General features: G+C 51.3%; 6 protein-coding genes across 6 annotated transcripts; all 6 read right to left on the reverse strand.

Moving 5' to 3' along the window:
* Window positions 1–674: 674 nt before the first annotated feature.
* On the reverse strand, window positions 675–3738 carry MGYG_07179 (importin subunit beta-1; the record flags this gene model as incomplete). Its single annotated transcript, XM_003171132.1, has 7 exons — window positions 675–1547; window positions 1607–1705; window positions 1773–1824; window positions 1897–2525; window positions 2616–3422; window positions 3523–3581; window positions 3699–3738. The coding sequence occupies 7 exons, from the start codon at window positions 3736–3738 to the stop codon at window positions 675–677; spliced, it is 2559 nt and encodes an 852-aa protein (XP_003171180.1).
* A 720-nt stretch (window positions 3739–4458) lies between these two features.
* Window positions 4459–7258, reverse strand: MGYG_07180 (hypothetical protein; the record flags this gene model as incomplete). Its single annotated transcript, XM_003171133.1, has 7 exons — window positions 4459–4721; window positions 4782–4931; window positions 5000–5066; window positions 5134–5859; window positions 5913–6513; window positions 6567–6924; window positions 6982–7258. 7 exons carry the CDS (start codon window positions 7256–7258, stop codon window positions 4459–4461), a joined length of 2442 nt encoding a protein of 813 aa, XP_003171181.1.
* Window positions 7259–7751: 493 nt separating this feature from the next.
* Window positions 7752–9684, reverse strand: MGYG_07181 (hypothetical protein; the record flags this gene model as incomplete). The annotated part of the gene is made up of 3 exons (XM_003171134.1): window positions 7752–9317; window positions 9380–9590; window positions 9644–9684. 3 exons carry the CDS (start codon window positions 9682–9684, stop codon window positions 7752–7754), a joined length of 1818 nt encoding a protein of 605 aa, XP_003171182.1.
* A 1686-nt stretch (window positions 9685–11370) lies between these two features.
* On the reverse strand, window positions 11371–12309 carry MGYG_07182 (hypothetical protein; the record flags this gene model as incomplete). The annotated part of the gene is made up of 1 exon (XM_003171135.1): window positions 11371–12309. One exon carries the CDS (start codon window positions 12307–12309, stop codon window positions 11371–11373), a length of 939 nt encoding a protein of 312 aa, XP_003171183.1.
* Window positions 12310–13321: 1012 nt separating this feature from the next.
* Window positions 13322–15010, reverse strand: MGYG_07183 (feruloyl esterase B; the record flags this gene model as incomplete). Its single annotated transcript, XM_003171136.1, has 3 exons — window positions 13322–14417; window positions 14480–14615; window positions 14680–15010. 3 exons carry the CDS (start codon window positions 15008–15010, stop codon window positions 13322–13324), a joined length of 1563 nt encoding a protein of 520 aa, XP_003171184.1.
* Window positions 15011–15707: 697 nt separating this feature from the next.
* On the reverse strand, window positions 15708–17853 carry MGYG_07184 (hypothetical protein). The gene is made up of 4 exons (XM_003171137.1): window positions 17298–17853; window positions 17085–17179; window positions 16069–16986; window positions 15708–16010 (listed from the first exon to the last, which is right to left on the reverse strand). Exons 1-3 carry the CDS (start codon window positions 17428–17430, stop codon window positions 16582–16584), a joined length of 633 nt encoding a protein of 210 aa, XP_003171185.1. The 5' UTR covers window positions 17431–17853; the 3' UTR covers window positions 15708–16010; window positions 16069–16581.
* Window positions 17854–18512: the final 659 nt, after the last annotated feature.

The raw sequence follows: 18512 nt of genomic DNA on the forward strand, positions 1-18512 counted from the left end.
GCACATAAATAAGTAGGAAAAACATTCATGTCACTTCTCTGACCCATGCTCGCTGGTGCAAAATCGATAGATAAGAAATAAACGAAAAGGAGGGATGAAAGGAAGAAAGCGAAGGGATAGAAAAAAAGGTGAAAAGAAAGGGGAGAAAAAGGGAAGGGACAAATGCTATTTCCAAATCAAACCCTTTCTCTACAATATAGCGGGTCTAATTTTTTAAAATAAGATGGATACATGATTTTTGGGGCATACATGATTTCTTTTAACCGGGGAGACGGGGGGCTGCGGACAAGGTAGGGGGGACGGAAACCTTTTCAGATAACTAGATTCGAGGCATTGTGACAAAGGTGGATTGCTTTGAACAGGGGTAGGGGGTACGGTAGGGTAAGGTAACGGGCAGACAGGTAAACGGAGGGGGGACGCGGGGGGGGAGGATGCGAGCGTGATGCGATGCGATGCGATGCTGGTGGGCTGGCGTGAACAACATCAACTAGAGGAGCAAGGCAGAGTTGGGCAGCATGCCGTGGGATAAGCCGTATGTTGCAGGTTGCAGGCTTTCGGATAACCGTCTCTGGGAGTGTCTGACCTGCCTTGCAGCTTTTTTTTTCACGACGAAAGCGTCAATAGCAGCAGGTTTAGTTCCTGTCATGTAGACATGCATGCAGTGAAAGCGTCTTTTAAGACATCGATGCAGCAGTAGCAAGACCAATCTGGCGCTTGACTTGTCCTCTTGCCCAGCGAGCAGTTTCGACGGTCTGTGGGCCGTACTCACGGCTTGTTCGGGCCTCTCTTATCAGGGCGGACACGAAGTCGTTGCGGAAGAAGGATGCGTATTCTCCGTTGGGGAAGGCTTCGGCCAAGTCACCGATCACTCCCATGCTAGCACGTAGCAGACCTTCGCTACGAGATGGCTCCTGTGCGACCAGGTGCAAAAGCTGGAAGATAGACTCGACGTATGGCTGGAGAATGTTTACGTTGGGCGCACCCTTGTAGGCGAGCAAGATACCACCCCAGGCGTCCATGATACCTTCGCGGAGGGAGACGATGTAATCGATCATGTCGTAGGAGACGTCATTGCTGGCAGTCACGGCAGAGGCCTGTTGAAGGACCTGTGCGACTACAGACAGGTAGGTTTCAAAGTGTGAGCCAATGGCCTGGGCAATGTCGCCGAATGTTTCCAGGATGGCGGGCTTGAGCTGGTTGGACAGGTTGTTGCTGCGGAGGTTGTTGAGCAAGTGGTTCATGAACGCATCGCAGAAGGGCTGCACTTTTTCTCCCAGCGAGCGAGTGATGTCGCTGACCAGACCGATGGCCATGGCACAGAGACCCGGTTCTTCCTGGTTGGCGAGGGCGTTGTACAGGAATGGACTGAAGGGTTCCATGTATTTGATAAAGTCGGCCTCAAGTGAGCTGGCGAGAGAGCCGACTGTTGCGAAGACGGTGTCGGGCACACTGGACTTTGGTGGGATCGTAGTCAACACCTGGAGAAGCACAGTCATGATGCGATCGGCTTGGGGTTTGATTTCAGCCTCCAATCGCTGGACGATAGCCTGCCATGATGGTTAGTTTTTGAGGCTTCCTATTGAATGCATACTGGACCAATACGTACTAGGAGAACACTGGTCAAGCTGGTCTGGAGCTCTTCTAGGGTGATACGGTCCTCGACGCTGACGACCTGCTGCTGCATTGGCACGGTCTGCTCTAGTCTCTGCAGGATAACATCAGACAGATTGGCGATGATCGGCAGAGAGTCATTGGCGGCATTGGTCACAAACGAGTTCAGGACCTCGTATGCGGCAGTTCGTAGTTTGGTTATCAGAATCGGTTCTAGAAATCATTATTAGTACGGCAGACATAAAATATGCTTGTTTTGAAAAAGAAGCTGGAAAGTTGACATACCTTTCGGTAACAGACAAAAGGGAGGTGATGCTGTCCTGGAAATGCTTGCTGAGAGGGTTGGTTTGAGCGCCAGCATCGCCGGCGAACCGGTCTGCAAGGTTCATCAGGGCCCAGCAGCAGGATCCGGCGATCTTGGGGCTGCTTGCGAGGCCGTTGAAGAGACATGAAATGAGCGGATGCAGGTGTACGTTGACCTCGATGGCGCCAGAGCAGTAGTCGCAGATTCGGCCCAGGGCGTAGGCAGTAGAGTCTCTGACATGCACGACCTTGTCTTCCATCATGGTGATCATGACTGGCAGGGCCTGGCGGACAAGGGGCACCAGGGTTTCGTGCTCTGGGCCGTCCATGATAGCGCCAAAGGCCGAGACGGCAGCGTCACGGTGATGCCAGTCTTCGCTGCGCAAGTTCTGCTCGACGAACTCGAGGACGGGCCCGACGAGCTCGGCCTGTACGGTCTGGGCATAGAGCTGCAGCGCCTGGTAGGCGGCGCGGGAGACGTCGTAGTCATCGTCGCTGGCGTCTTCGTCCTGAGTGGTCATTAGCTGCAGGAGGACGGGGACGACCTCTCTGCAGGCGATGCGGGCAAAGCTGAAGAACGGCCGAATCTCTGTCGACCCTTCAGCCTGTGCCTATACATTAGTATTATTATTGTTAGCTGGCGGTTATAGTAGTATATAGATATTTTATGTATAATGGGGAGGGAGACAACGGGGGCGTACCTGGTTGTTGTCATCATCGATGGAAAGCTCCTCTTCGCAGACGGTGCACCAGAACTCGATGGCGAGCTTGGCCACGTCTTCCTCCTCGCTCTTCATGCCCATAATTGTTAATCCAAAGAGCGCCTTTTCCATGTAGAAACGCATCTTGTCGTAATAAATGCCCATGATTCTGTTCAGACAGCCGAAAGCGCCGGCCTGTATCCGCGTGTCCTCCGCCTGTGTGGCCTCGCAGACGACCTGCATGATGTAGTTCCGCTCGCCCTCATTCTCGAAGTTAGAGCGCACGAACTCGATGGCATCGCTGAGCGCGGAGATGGCAGCGTTCCTGACGTCTGGGTTCTGTTCTTCCCGCCGCGCTCCTTGCACAACGGCCGTGAGGATAGCGTTGGAGTGAGCGCTCAGGCTCTCGCGCAGGTCGGGCTCTTCGGACTCGCAGATGAAGCCGATCGTGGTCAGCGAGGCCTGCTTGAGGTGGTCTGAGCCGGTGCTGATGTTCTGGACGAGCAGGTTCATGAGATCCTGCCACTCATTGCGGGGCAGCTCTATGGCCGCGATGGAGGCTATGAACTGGCCGGCCGACTGTCCCGCGCGGCCATCAGATGCGCCCAGCGTCTTGAGAGCGAGCTCCTTGACGTTCTTCTTGACCTGCTGGTCGACGCCGTGCACCCACCGGCCCTGCACCTCTCGCAGGCGGGCGATATCTCGGAAGGAAAAAGCGTTCTTGAGCGCCAGGCCAGCGGCCGTCCGGATCGACGAGGCAGCATTTTCGTTCGACAACTCGCCAGCTAGGGTCGTGAGGTATCCCGCCTATCACTCTCTTGTCAGTCTTGCTCTCTATCTCTCTATCTCTCTGCGTGTGTGTGTGTGTGTGTGTGTATAGGATAATATGGGATATCTGGGGACGCACAAAGTCAACTTCTGCGGCGTGAAGTAGCTGCTGTTCCGCATTCTGGCGAGTAGCGGCATCTATAGAGCAGAAAAACAGCACATTAGCCCGGTTCTCACAGTCTTTCCCGTCTCTTTCGCTATTGTATCGTCTTCCGTATCTCGTCTTCCTGTCCTGTGTGCGTTGGCTTCACGTACCGGCAGAGAGGGTGCTGGCCAACACCTGATTGACGTCCATGGTGGAAGAGCACGGCTGGGCCTTTCACAGCGAGCACAAGACGGCGGACGACGGTATCCTGGAGGCAGCGAAGAGCAAGCAGAGGCCGTAGCAAGGTGAAGCAGAGGCAGAGAGACCGAGAGCTCGTAAAAAAAGGAGGAGTTTTTGCCCCCCTCCCCTGCGCGTGTGGCTATCGATCTCGCTGGAGACGGACGAAGGGCGAGGATAAGCAGAGCAGACGAGACGAAGCCGGCGAGGAGTAAGTGATTGGGCGTCTGGCCGGAGCAGCGAGCGAGGATAGAGAAGAAGAAGGAGAAGAAGAAGTTGAATATTGATTGAGGCAGCGAAAGGAAGAAAAAAGCAGAAGAAGTGAAGATGTTGTTGTTGACAACAATAAATAGAAAAAAATTATTTTGGGTGCGAGCAAGAAGAAGTGGGCTTTTTCCTCTACAGCTGGTGGACTACGAGATGATAACCAAATAGTAATAACCGATGGCTATTATTTACTGGCTACAGCTGGAGAAGTAGCAGAAGCAGCAGCAGAAGAAAGAGGCGGTGTTTATCTGCATTTCTCTCCTTTTCTCTGCTGTTCTTTTGGAGAGCGAGAGCTACGGCGGACGCAGGTTGGCCGTTGCATCTTAATAGCAGCAGCTATAAAACTAGTTATTGGTCAAACTACATACGACCGACAGGCAGCAGCAGCAGGCCAGCAGTTATTGGTAGCTAGCTAGCTATGGCAGGCTAGTCCAGGGCGCTGTCGAGGTCCAGGACTGAGTACCGCCGCCCGTCCGCATACAGGACACAGACTACTCGCCGTCCGCGCCGTCCGTTGACCTCGAGGTGGACGGGCTCTCGCTCGCTCGCGGACGGTGCGAAGCTGTGGCAAACCAGGCGGTCCAGGGCAGGATGGAGATCGAGGCTCGCAGCCGGCGCGGCGGCGGTGAAGTCGATCTCGACCCTGCCGTGCTTGCTGGGGAGATACGGGATGCTGACCAGGTGTGATACTAAAGGGGGAAGACGCATCAGACGGAGAATACGAAGGAGAATATGAAGAAAAGACGTACCTTTGGACTTCCACAGGAGCATCAGGGTGCCGTCTTCTACAAACTTGAGGTCCTGGATGCTGCCTGAGCCAAGCTCGACGGCGGCCTGTAGGCTGGCCTTGGTCGAGCTCACCCCGTTGACGACGGTGAGGATGTTCCGGTAGATGTAGACTGCCAGAAAGTTGGTTAGCATTCGCATTAGCATTCGCTGATATTAGCTAGTTACTGGCTGGACATACATTTATGTGCCGTGGTGCGAGATCTGGATGCCACATATATCGACGGTAGCCTCTCGCCCTCGTACTCCTGGAACGCCATCCCCGTCAGTTTGATGGTTATCGCCTAGAAGACAGAGGACGGTATGCATACTTACCTCAAAATTCATGGCCATGTCGAGGACCGCATAGTCGCAGTCCTCGTTCAGCTTGAGAGTAGGCCGGAACAGCGTCCCTCGTCGCTGTGTCTCTGCTATCTGCTTGAACACCCGGTCACACTGAGCCGACAGTCTGGCGGTCAGGTCACCCAGCATCGGTATCGACAGTCCTTCCACCGTCCGCCGCGACTCATGCTGCGATACCACCTTCTTGTACTCTTCGTAAAAGGTGCCGTCGTCCTGAACATCCACATCCCATCGCTTCCTGTCTTCTGGAGCTGCCCCTGGCGCCGGTGGTACTTGCAAAAACCCCTGTAGGGCGCTGTTAGTGAGTGCTCCCTTGACATACCCTAGCGTGGTGCCATAGTCAATCTCGTCTGCTGCTTCTACCAGCTCGTCCATCGTCGACGAGGTTGGATCGGTAGACTGGAGCTTGATCTCATACTGCATCCAGCTGGAGAATGCATGAAACTCCTTTAGCTCTATGCTGCTGTGAAGCACTACCTTGTGTGCCAGCAGGGTCAGGCAGTCCAGCGTCGCAACACACTCCTTGAGATAGGTCGTCTCCAGGCCTAGGATTGGGCTGATGCGGTGGTACTTCGATAGCCCCATCAGTCGGCTAAGCAGGACGCCGCAGCGTTCCAGCGCCGGCATCAGACATTCATATGTAAGTCGGCGGAGAGCCTCGTACCCCCCAGCAACCGTCTTCTCCCACCGTTTTTGTCCCTAGACCATTAGTATATTTCTTTATATAGAGATATAAAGGAGGGAGAACGTACTCTGTCACCAATGGTGGTAGCAAGAAACTCCTTCAACGGGGCAAAGCAATCGCCCGTAACTATCAAATGATATGTAGCCGTGACAAAATCACAGTGACACTGCTCCTTTAGCTCTTCATTGATATTCCTCAGGTACCTGATAGGCAGTTCTCGTGCATTCTTCCACTCCAGATGCATCTGCGCCTGAACCTGCTTGATATACCGCAGTAGGTTCTGCAGCTGTGTGACCTTAGACGCAAGTAGGGGGAGATATCTGCCTGCCTTGGTGATGAACCGTAGATCTAGATTCAGCAGTTTTATGCCCGCCTCGTTCCGGAAGAGGACTGCATGCGTCGTGCTCATCGGATGGGATGCATGGAGCAGAGCCTTATATTCTCCTCGTTTGCCCATTTTGTTGCTGCCACCGGTATCATCACCACCCTCAGGCCCATCCAGAGAGCTGGACACATCTATAGAACCAATCTCAAAGCTCTCGAAGATCCTCATATGGACGGAGCCGTCGTCAAGCCCGGCTAGCAGCACATCCACGGAGTCTCCTGGGTTTTTCACGGGCGAGTGAAATATAGAATCAAGAGATACCCTGCTGCTGAACACATCGTCACTAGAATTCTACCGTTAGCATCACAAGCAAAGTAAAGAAGGGCTACAACGTACTCATCGCCCGTAGACGGCAGCGTACTCAGTTTCGGCAGCGACCCTTCGATATCCAGCAACGCCAGCTCACGCGGTAGATCCGCCTTGAGAAACCCTAGATGAGCAGACAGTTTCGTATCAGACATCAACAGGTCGTCCAGCGTCAGCTTCCCCTCGGGGTCCTTCAGGTTCTTTAACAGGCTGTCTGTCTCCGCGAAGCTGACGCCCCATCCAATGCACGTAATGCTTCCACCAGGCCGTTGCGGCAGCGAGAATGGGACAGGCGCAGACTCGGCTGTCAGGCCATGCACCATCTTCCCGCTGTAGGAGCTTAACAGGCGTATCCTGTTGTCGGAGCAAGCAACAGCCAACACTCGTCCTGCAACCAGTTAGCCATTAACAGCCCACCCACCACCAAGTAGGATAATATACTTACCATTCTCCTTCCATTTTAGCCCTACAGCTCTCACAATGCCCTTCTCGCCGTCTTCTTCCCCCAGCCCGTAGGCCCCGCCAAATACCCGCTGTCCGTTCAGCCTGTACACATTCACCTGCTCGTCCTCGGTAACAACAGCGACAAGGTCCATGTTAGGACAGTACGCTATCGTCCGCGGCTTACATCTCGCAGTCAAGTCCTTTTCAGCCACAGAGTTGAGCGTTGCAGGCTCTTCTTGTTCGGCCGCGATGGCTGGTGGACTCGATGGTGAAACCATCACGGGTGACGCTGAACACGCCCTCTAGATGAACCGCTATTTTGCGTATCTGATGGCTCTAGGGGTATCTTTGCGCTTTATCCCGCGCTCAACCGATGTAGCGAGCGTATTTTGTTGCTTTATGCATGGAGTTGTTAGTTTATACTGATTGTGTTGATGTTTTGTTTATTTGAGGTTCCCTGCGAAAAAGATGCATCCAACCCCATAGACAAATGTTTCAACAATGATACAAATAACCACAACATTACTATTATAGACAGCAGGGAAATGTTTACTCCTGGTGTATGTTCATGAAGTGAATATTTTTGTGGTTTGCTTGATATAGCTACTGAATGTTCTGCTTTTAAGCTCGATCCTGACTCCCTACAATACAAGTTGCATAATAGCAGCACTTAAACGCCGGTTCTGCTCGATATAAACAACCGAAAGCGAGACAGATATGCTTAGAAAAGAAGGAAAAGGAAAAGTACGCTAAATAGAAGGGAAGATGGGCTCAGATCTCCTCGGGATAAATATCGATCATGTCACCGAGATACCCCATATCATCAATCAGCTCCTGCATCATACTGTTGATGGTGGCTTCGGCCTGGTCGCCGTTAGAGCTGTAGCCCTGTGTTTTGGCGTTGATGGTAACAGAGGACCCGTCGGTTTTCCCACAGAGACTAATGTTTTCGTCGCTGAAGGGGTCAGATGTCATCCATGAGAAGGCCGGTTCTGCGTCTTTGGTCCCATCTTGACCGATATGCAGGTTAGACAGGCCGAAGGCGTCAAGGTAGTTTTGACTAGGGTCTTGACAGATATCAGACAAGTTGCTGTCTAGCGAAGTGCTCGCTGAGAAACTATAGTTTGCAGGAGAGTTGCTGTCATTGTTGAACGTGGATGAGGATGTCATGGAACATGGAGAGATTATTTCGGTGTCGGTGCTGCAGTCGGAGAAGCGACTACCTCCTGGGAGCACAGGGGATTCTTGAGGTGAAGGAGTCAGGCTTGGAGAAGAGGAGTCGACGGTGGATTTAGAGAAGTGACTTTGGAGGTGGTTGAGGTCAAGGGGTTGGTAGGAAGAAGTGGATGCCCAGGTGGAGGTGAACGTCTCATCCAGGACAGAGGATGGACTGTTAGGAAGCGTAGGAAGACGTTTAGAGTAGAGGTCAATGGGGGAGAGAGGCTCATGGGCGTCGAGCTTGCACGGTACTTCTACAGTTGAAGTGTGTGTGGTGGTAGTGGCAGTTGTGGTATCCTGCACGGGGTTGGTATCGTAGTTGACAGAGTTCCTTAGGGGTGTATGGGCAGGACTTCTGGACCTGGAGCGGGTTTGACAGTGGCTTGATTGGTATGATGGATCCAAGGTATGGTTGTTTGTTTTCTGATTGAGGTGGCAGTTGGTATTCTCTTGGCTGGGGAATCTGTCGTCGATGACAAGGTCTGCAGGTGAGCCACATGGGGATGCTAGAGATGAGGATCTACTTGGATATTCTGGCCGAAGAATATAGTTCCTAGCTTGTCCTTGGTGACCAGGGCTGAGAACGGGAGTGTCCTTAGTCAAGGATATCCCCGGCACTTTGGCATGCTTCTCTGGATTCTCATGGCTTGCCGAACGAGGAGAAGCCCGGTTGAAGAACGCGGTCCGAAGGCCAGATGATTTAGGAGCAAGGCTGGTCATGGGAAGTTTCAGATCCAATGACAGTTTCCCGCCGACCTTGAACTTGCGACTGGCGGCTCGGGGCTGGGAATAGCTTCTGCCGTGCGCCTGAGATGCAGTGACGGGGGACATGAGGGCTTCGTGAGACTCATGCGACCCCAGGGTAGCTGGGGAAGTAACCAGGCGTGGCAGCTGAGGGCGCGGCGGCGGCCTTGGATTGACATACTTGTCATCTGGATTCATGGTCTGGGGGATAGAGAGCTGCGAGCTTTCACTACCGTTCCGGCCATGAGAGATGACAGCAGGGGGTAGATATATAGGGACATTGAGCACATTGAGCGGCTGTCCAGGTAGCAAGGGACATGAAGTCGTCCACGCTTCGGACTCATTGTAAAAATCAAAGTCACCGTCCAGGACGTACTAGCCGATAACCAAGTCAATTTTACATCTAGTCCGAACAGGCAGTGCAGTGGGATACATACGTAGTACCAGTAGGTCCCTCCCATCTTTAGACCGCCGTCTCGACCTGGATAGATCGGATTCCCGTGGCCGTCACAGATGATGTTGGTGAAGGTGTGGCATCCTCTCCAGTGGCCTCTGCCGGTACGCGAGTCCTTTTCCATGCGGTAACCCTTTGCAAAGTTGTCCCATGAGCCAAACAGGCTTACGGACCGGGTTGATGGAGGAGTCCGTCTGCAGGTGTCGGTTAGTTTCATCCATTGTAGCAAATATATGAATTGACTTACACGAGGAATGTCATTAACGTCGTGGTGGCTGAGGTAGCCATCTTGACACGATTGATTGATAGTAGAACAGTACAGATAGAACAGACAGAAACGAAGAAAAGAAGGAAAGGGAAAAAAAGAAGAGACGAATGAACCGGAACCAGCCAGGGAGAGAATAAATGGATTGCAATGAAGGAATTGAATTGACGAGAGTAGAAGAAAGAAAGAAAGAAAAAAAGAGAACCAGCTTCGAGACAAGAGCTTCACTGCTCTGTCTGCGAGTTCTTCATCGTATGTATATCGACGCCCTTATGTAGAGTCTCTCTTTGCCCTTGCTTTGCCCTGCAGCATCAACTTCTTCTTTTATTTTTCAATGCAAGATGATGCTATATTTATTGTTCATCTCAAAGGGGCCTGAAACCGGTCCCCCTTTGGCAGCTCTCGTTTCAAGACTGACAGGCAGAAGATGAAGAAGAAGCTCTGGGCTGGGAGATGCCGCGACTCGCGAACGCTGTCAGGGCTTTGGCTCCGTCGTTCTTATTTTTGGCCTGAGCATGGGGGCCAGCAAGGGACGGACAGGGACAGTCGACCAGGGAGATCCCCTTCCCTACCCCTTTGCCAGGATGAGCGAGAGACCGAACCACTGAGCAAGCGTTCTACGGGATCCCCAGTCCGTCTGCCGCGAAATTGGCTGTGGATATTCGTTACGGAGTATTTTCTGTCCCAATAATACGCAGCCCGGCTTGCTCGGCCAGCCAGCCGCAGGCGAAAAAGACGAGGATTTCCCACTGGACTAGCAGTTCTGATGGCTTTGCGAGGAGCCCACCCTTGCGATGATGGGCTGCGGATCTTCTGCTAGCCAGTAAGCGATCCTGGATGCTGGAGCGGGCGTTCTTCAGGTCTTCGCTCGTCTTCCGTTCAGCTCCGCAGGTCGTACAAGTGGTATACAGGTCGTACAGGAGGCGATGGACGGGCTCTCCTTGATTGGACGTCACGAACGCCTCAAGGGGGCGCTCTAGGACCTCTCGCTGCAAGGGCGAGGAGATGGTTCGTCGTCATGCAGGTCGACGTCTCATCTTCTGCCGTTTTTGAAACTGTTAAGCGCCGGCGAGCCGTTGTTGTTGGATGGATATCTGGAGATGTTGGATGTTGTTGGTCGAGAGTCGCGATAACTGGCCAACATGTTGGCTGACAGACAGACAGACGGACAGACAGCCCGCAACTTCACCACTGACTAGCTACGCAGCCGTTTCTCGTGAAACAGTCAAACCTGCTTTTCTTCTTCTTCTTTTTCTTTAAGTGCATGTCTGGGGTCCCTACGAGGTTACGCCAGGTGTCGACCTGGTTGGCTCTCTGTGACTGTGACGAGAGGTGCCAGCTATCTAAGTTAACCGCCGGCGTGAGCGTTGGATGGGGCTGTCCCCTGTCCTTAAGGGGGACGCTGATATCACCACCCTGCAGCTCGAAAGCAAGAGACCAGAGTGTTTCGAATAACAGGGTGTTTTTAATTTCCTCTAACTATGTAACTACTCATGTATCTCGTTTTAGCAGCAGCTACAACAGGAAGATAGGCCGGTTCGGACAGTTCCTGTGCGAGGGGGAGAATCATTACGGCTAATATGTGCCAGTGTAACGCACCCAGGATCCTGAGCGGAGGAAAATAGCCACGGAGAGAGAAGAAGCAGCAGTAGTACGCAGTGGCAGGTGAAAAGGAGAAAAAGGAGAAGAGGAGATCACGAAACGGTGGGCTACCGCGGCAAGACCAAAGCGTTCTTTCGGTCATACTTCTTGTGCACGGCACCGAGGACCACTTTCAAGACTCCATCTGCGTTGAGCCCACCGCCGACCTGTGTGCCATCCCAGGGCACTGTGTCGACCATATCACGGATGTTGTTCTGGCCAGCCAGGGCGTCGTCCAACTCTTTGAGATCCTCCGCAGCCTCGGGGTCGTTCCCAACCTGGAAGAACTGGATCCCTACCTGCCACGGCACAGCGTTGAGCTTGTCCAGCTTCTTCGCTGCCTGGATGATTACACTCTCGACATCGTCCGTTGGCACCCCATCTGTGATGACGATGATGTTAAGCGGCCGCACCGCACGGTCCCGCTCGTCGGCACTCATGCTCTTCGATGCCTCTTCGAACCCCTTCAGGTACGGTTTCAGGATATGATTTAGCCTCGTCCCCGTTGGAGTCCCGCCGTAAGGGGTCACGGCCGTAAACACTTCGCGCACATGGCCTGTGTCCCGCACGTTGGAGTACGCTCCATTCGCTGTGCCTGAGCGGTGGTTGAGGAAGTATATCTCGACCCCATCCTTGTCGCGAGCGGTGCAGATGGGGGCGATTTTGGCCAGCGCGTTCTCGGTTGCCTCCCAGCTGGGTCCCTGCATGCTTCCGCTGTCATCTATCAAGAAGACGGTGTCGAACTGGGTGAGAAACGAGTCTGCTTGGTCTCGACCCGCGGCCAGAGAGTCACTCTCACTTGCTGGAGCTGGGAAGCTTGGAGCCGTTGTTGAGCTGGCTGAGACAGGTGTGTATGCTGGCGGAGGCCCCAGATGACTGCTTCCCATGGATTTGTTATCATAGCTATATGATGTTTTCTGAGCCGGCTGGTGCTGTTTATTCCGGTTCAGGAATGATAGAGGCGACTTTGACCTCGATGATGACGACGATGATCCGAACAGCGGCATGGCTATGGTGATATCGTGGTTCCCGATAGCGGATGGGAGTAAATGGAGATGCTCCAGAGGGTCTTATTCTAGAATTCTTTTCACAGGATTCACGGTTTCTGGCTGTGTCAAGAAAGATGCTTTCTTTAACCAATCCACAAAAAGGAGCGGCTGCTTGGCGATTAAATAGTCCTTCCTTCTCGCTGAAAGAACCGGGGAAGTGGCCGTTGCCGTCACTGTCGCCGCCATCGCCATCGCTATTCACCCGGGAATTGCCCAGCTAAGGCAGATCCTGACTCCATCAATAACCATCAAACAATCAAACGTTTTGTCAACCCGCATCTGGAGGCAGATTTCCTTGCCGCAAGGGTGTATTGATAGGATGGGCTATGCTGCTGTCCCCTACGAATGTGGAGTTGTGTTTTAACTAGTTAGTTATACATATAGTTGACCATCGGTTATGAAGACCGGTCGCACACAAAAGCAGCCCCGAATCCTCAGTAATCCATGCCATCTCCTCGGCTCTTCTGGCGTCGGAAGTACATTCAAACGGACCAAAAACTGATATTTGGTCCGTCTTTTTTGAGTTTTGAGGCTGAGGTGAGGCTGAGCATTGACGACTAAGTGGGGGTTTTGACGGCTACAAGCAAGTTTTATGCTGCACAAAGTGAAGTATAGCGCTGATAGTGTTGGTGTTGGTGGTAATAGTACCTAGGTGCTCAGTATTATGCCTTATCAGATGGTAGCACTGCTTATATGGAGCCTCCCGTGCTCTTTTGCGGCCTGCTTCACAGCCCGACCCACGGGACATAAGCTTGAGCATGCATACAACACTGCGCTACTATCATATGACAGTACTGAGGGACTAGACAGGCCTTTCGGGGCTCAAACACGCCTGATACAATGACCGGCCTACGCAAGGCCGCCTTGTGTCTGACATTCAAGCGAGCTACCGACATACCCAGCTATTTGGGTCCGAACTGTCTCCCCCTATATACGCACTGCGCCGTGGGTACCTATTTATCGCCATGCATTAGCCATATACGTTCAATGGGAGAAGACGAGAGAAGACCAACCTGCAGTGCCTTCGGCGCAATGAAACGCCTGATGTGATCTCGTCGTCCACAAATTTGACTCCCTCCAGCGTCCCTGGTGCAATACCTTTCTCAACCCAGTCAACAAGGGCAGCCAGGATGTTGTTTCCTCCCTTAAACTCGATGCCTTTTGAGGAGGCTCCACCCCCCTGACCTAGTACCCATGCGCCTGGCCCTCCACTGCAATGGAACATGCCTGCTATACGAAAGAAGCGGAGAAAACGGTCCAGGTTCCCGGCACTGCCAGCACCGTCTGACCGCAGTAGATAATTATAGTATCGCTCGGTGTTGAAGCTTGTTATCTGATTATCCTGTCCGCCGTGGTAGACGATTATCTTGCCGTCTCGGGCTCGGTACTCGGCTAGGTCAGCGTATGTCGGCCATGTTTTGATACCCGCTGGGTTTCGGGCTTCTGCGACTGCGGCATCGTGTACAGTGAATGTCGATGCGTTCCATGACGGGTCATAGATGACATGTTTGAACCACTCGTCGGAGTAGCTGAATGGCTTCCCCGCGTACAGCTTTGTAGTAGCTAGCTCTTCGCTGCCTGGCTGCATTGCGGGATATATCACTTTACTATCCTCGCCTATCAGTGGGGAGAATATCTTGCGCACAATATCAACTTGAACCTGGCTTAAGCAGTTCGCTTCCTCTCCTGGTTTGCACAGAAGTGCATTGGCATTGAAGTGGCAGAGTGACGGGTCTTCTATGATCCCATCCATCACACCGTCAAGGCCATCACACTGTCTTAATACTTCCTGGTGGATAAATGTTTTCCATGCACTTGCAGTGATGAAATCCGGTGACTCTACACCGCCAGTCAAAGGGAAAAAACTGGCCCTCCATGACACCAGATTGTTAAAATCCAGCCCTGGAGCTCCCGCGGCAATTCCATCAAAGCCTTCAGGAAACTTCACCGCAGATTGAAACCCTTGCCGTCCGCCGAGCGAACAGCCTATGTAGTATGACTTCTTGTGTGGCCCGTTGTAGAACTGGGCCACGACCTTCTTTCCAATAGCTACACTCATGTGTAGTCTTCAGGCCATCGTGTTAGAACGGTATCATGAAAGATAAGTTACGTGGAATTCAGCACTTACGCTCTCCATGAAAAATCGATTTGAACATCGTAGTTATGGTACATCGTCACGGCAGTGGTACCATTATGTCCGTTGTTTGAACCAACTACAGCAAACCCATTCTTTACCCCATACGCAAGGTCTTCATACTTAATACCTAGCGGTATCATTAGAATGACCGTCAACACACCCTTCCCAACCGTAGATCAAAGCAAACTTACATCCATCAATGCCTCCGTTCCCTGTACCTAGAAACCTCCTCCCTTCCCACTCCAAAGGCAGCCAAACTTCATAATGGACGCCGGACCTATGAGACGTGGCAGTGTACAGCGTCACTCGGCAGATATCTACAGGAACTACCTGGCTCGGTCTCTTGCATGAAGGGTCATTGAATGCGAGGCTTAGATTCGTTCCCGCCGGTATGTATGAGATTGATTCGGCGTCTGGAAATTGGAGTGTTTCTGCACTGCATCTCGTTTCCAACGGTAAGCCGGCCGCTAGATATACAGGCAGTAGTAACAAGAGAAGTTTTGTCAGGAGGAAGAGAGCCATGGGAGAAAGGGTGTGGAGGGTATGGGCCATAATCCAACATCTAACTACTCCTCACGGATTGAGGAGCGAGGTCGGGGCTCAAAGTGGAATGGGGGCTGGGGAAAAAGAAATTATGCCATGCACCAATCTTTGAGCATGGGTTGGGGTGAATGTTGGTAACAATACGAATACTGAGTGCCGGGGTTCTGCTGGTGAGGGATATGAAAGGCTTGATGGGGGTGCTGGGTACCCCGAATGTTCATTGGAATGTTTAGGTGGGTTTTAACCGAGTTAATTGTTGTTATGATAACTATTCAAATGCAATTCTTAAAGCTGTACTTGAGTACAGGTTTGTAGTTAGCCAGTAACTGATAAAAGCTGGAGAGCAAAATCGTCTTATCTCAAAACATCGCAGATAACGATATTGTTCCACAGCCACTATTTCTAGACTGGTTCCATGAATATTCTCATCCCATATTCATCACATCATCAATTATCGCCTTGCGGTAAGTTTCAATCAACTTCTCTATCCTATCACTGTGCTTCACCTCGCTGTCATACTGAAGTCCACTTGTATTTGGCTTCGCTCGATGATTACGGTTATATCAAACACATCCACGGTGTTGATTGAAGCCATCTCAGTAGGCTTGCAATTTTTCGGAAGAGGGATTGTTTCTATCAGAGATGATTCACTCTCGAGTTATTGGAGAAGTCCTAGGAAGTTGAAGTTGATTTCGATGGGGTCATTGTAGAAAGCCAGTCTCCCGTTAATATTCAGGTATTTGGACAAGAAGTAGGACCACCCTTTGCAAGGAATGCGTCACATGCTGTCCTTTGTTTTGATCATAAATCAAGCAGCTCATCACCTTCTCGTATGTCTATTGGGACAAAAAATATTGTGGTGAACCATCTTACCGTCTGCGATAAATCAATATCTTGATTTCACCAACCAAACCGTCCATGACCCTCGGTAAAAATGGGAAGGAGCTCTCTGTCATGAAAATTTTGAGCAAGTGAGTAGCTAAGAGTAGCCATCATTAGTTCATGCGGTCATACAAGTAGTCTATCACTACAAGAACCCAAAATTGCTTTGCTCGTTGGGATATCCAGGAAGAATTGCTTCCTTGTGTAGAGCTCCTTGCCATCTTGTTTCTTCCTCAAACCCCAGTAATCTAAAGACGGGTACTTGGGCATGGAATGCAACACAAAGCTCGATTCTAAATAAGAGGATGCATATTCATTCTGCAACCGGCACCATTCCATAAATGACGCTGAACCTGGTTCGACTCGTGGCTGGTGCGTTAATAGGTTCTCAAAATCTTCGAAAGTGATTCGTCACGGAACAAAATCAATAACAAGATGATGAGCTGTGATAAATAATGTTTGTTAGCCATTATCTTCAAAGAGGGCAGCCACAAATAAGGATCGGTTGCTGCCGACACCACTGTACACTCTGCAGTCTCGTAGACACTCTATTTCCTAACATGGGCTGGCCAGCTTTGTAAAGCGCTCCATTTTTGAGGTTCTCCTCCGAGAGCGACACGCTAGTCGTGCGACAGATGGCGCAATAAGAATAATGGTCGCCTTGAATCTCAATATTGATCCTTCGAGGTCGTTTTCCTTTCCTGCTCTGATGGAATGCATAGGCAGGCTCCGTGAGATAAAGATTGCAATGCATTGAACCAGGCAATATCGAAACTATATGATGTAAAATCATAGACCCTCTCGCCAGGGCCAATTCCAAAAACTTTCCTATGATGGTTGATTGCAGTTGCGAACAATGAATGTGTGATAATGGTGCCTTTGGGCAAACCGGTGCTACCCGAGGTGAATAACACCATGAGCGTCTCGGAGGGATCCGTGCTTGGTAATAAGCGAGTCTTGGCAATTGCGCTTAAATTAAGCGCTTGGCCTCCGCTCGTGAACCACAACCACAGTCGTTTTGTTGTCCCCGGCACCTCTGCCATCTGCTTGTTCTTTCGCGACGCGACAATCAGCTTCAGGCCAGCTAAGTTAGAATAGACTCTTCAGTCACCCCATGGGTATTGTAGTATCCAAGGCGACAGATGCTGCACCTGCTTTCATGATCGCTAACCTCACCACAGGCATCCAGACGGATTTTTCGAAGCACAGGGGAGCCACCAGCCCCCTGATCCCGGTACCGAGCTTTCCGATGAGGCAGACCGCTAACTGAGTTGCCATACCATTTAGCTATTTGTAGTAGTGCGGTCCTACTAATACTGGCTACTTTATGTAGTGGGGCAACGCTGCTCCACCGGGAGTTGTGGGAAATTCTTGTCCATTGTACCTGCAAGCGCTGACTTCCAATATGCTTTATCCCCTTTCGAATTCTTCACTATTATGTGTTTAACAAAAGTCTTTGTATTGAGTGTTTTTTCGATATCGCAGCCGCAGTAGATGCGTGCGACTTTTTCAGCCATCGTCTGAAACGACCAACCATCGTATAATGCATGGTGAATGGTCCAAACGAACCAACGCGGTGTGCTTTTGCTGTTGATGATTGTATAACGCACTAAGCGATCACAAATACCCTATCTTTCCGCCATCGCCTTCTCCAAATGGCCCTCCAGAGAGCTTGTTTGGTCCCACTAAATTGGGTCTTGGAGAACCGCTTGGAGAACGTCCACGCTATCGCACTGAACTATTCGGTCTTAGACAAAGTGGCTGTTGATAGGGCCATATTCTCAACGGCCAGGGACAAGACGACCCGTTTGATATAGGCTCCAGAACCCGCAGCTGAAAGGCCGATTAAGGCCTCTCTGCATAGAGGTACACGGGTTTACGTCCTGTATTCTTTCCCGGCCGACCTGCAGAGATGCAGTGATTTGCCTATAGACACTCTCCATTCTTCCTATATCAAAATCTCAGCCTCCCTGAGTGCCCTCCAGTAGTCCGTTCCTTTCATCCGTTAGGAACGGCATGATGGCAAGCTGGTAATTCCGGATATCTGAACTGTGTGTCGGGATAAACGAATCAAAGTCGCAACACAAAGTAAGTTTGTTCGTGTTTCCTTATTGTTCTAACAAGCTTTCTTGGACTCCCACCGAAGCTTTATAGACGCGAGGTACCACAACATTGTCTGGTGGCAGGAGTTTCGTGCCATGCGCTATACCAAATTAGGTGTCCCTGCTGCAGCCAAGTCTCAACGAATTGACTTTACACTCCAACTCCGAGCCGCAGCGACAGCGTTGGAAACTCTATTGAATAGGATTTATGCGTGCATCTGCGTTGCGACAGGCTTTATTGCTGCTAGTGTATGCAGTTCTTTAATTACGGGAGACACAGCACGATGCTTGTACGAGTATTGGCGTGTTGATAAATAGTTAATTTTACCTCCCCTGCTCTAATCTGGTATGTAAACCCACCAGGCGCGGGTCGTATACTTCATTTTTCTTTGGATTACTTTCTAACTAACTACCGGTACGAAAGCTTGTCTGGAAGCTGAAGATATCCCTCTAGGATACACGGCTACTTCTCTTTCATATGGCAGGAACATATGGGC

The sequence above is a fragment of the Nannizzia gypsea genome, genomic scaffold, assembly GCF_000150975.2.
Source record: "Nannizzia gypsea CBS 118893 supercont1.6 genomic scaffold, whole genome shotgun sequence".
Taxonomy (NCBI): Eukaryota; Fungi; Ascomycota; class Eurotiomycetes; order Onygenales; family Arthrodermataceae; genus Nannizzia; species Nannizzia gypsea.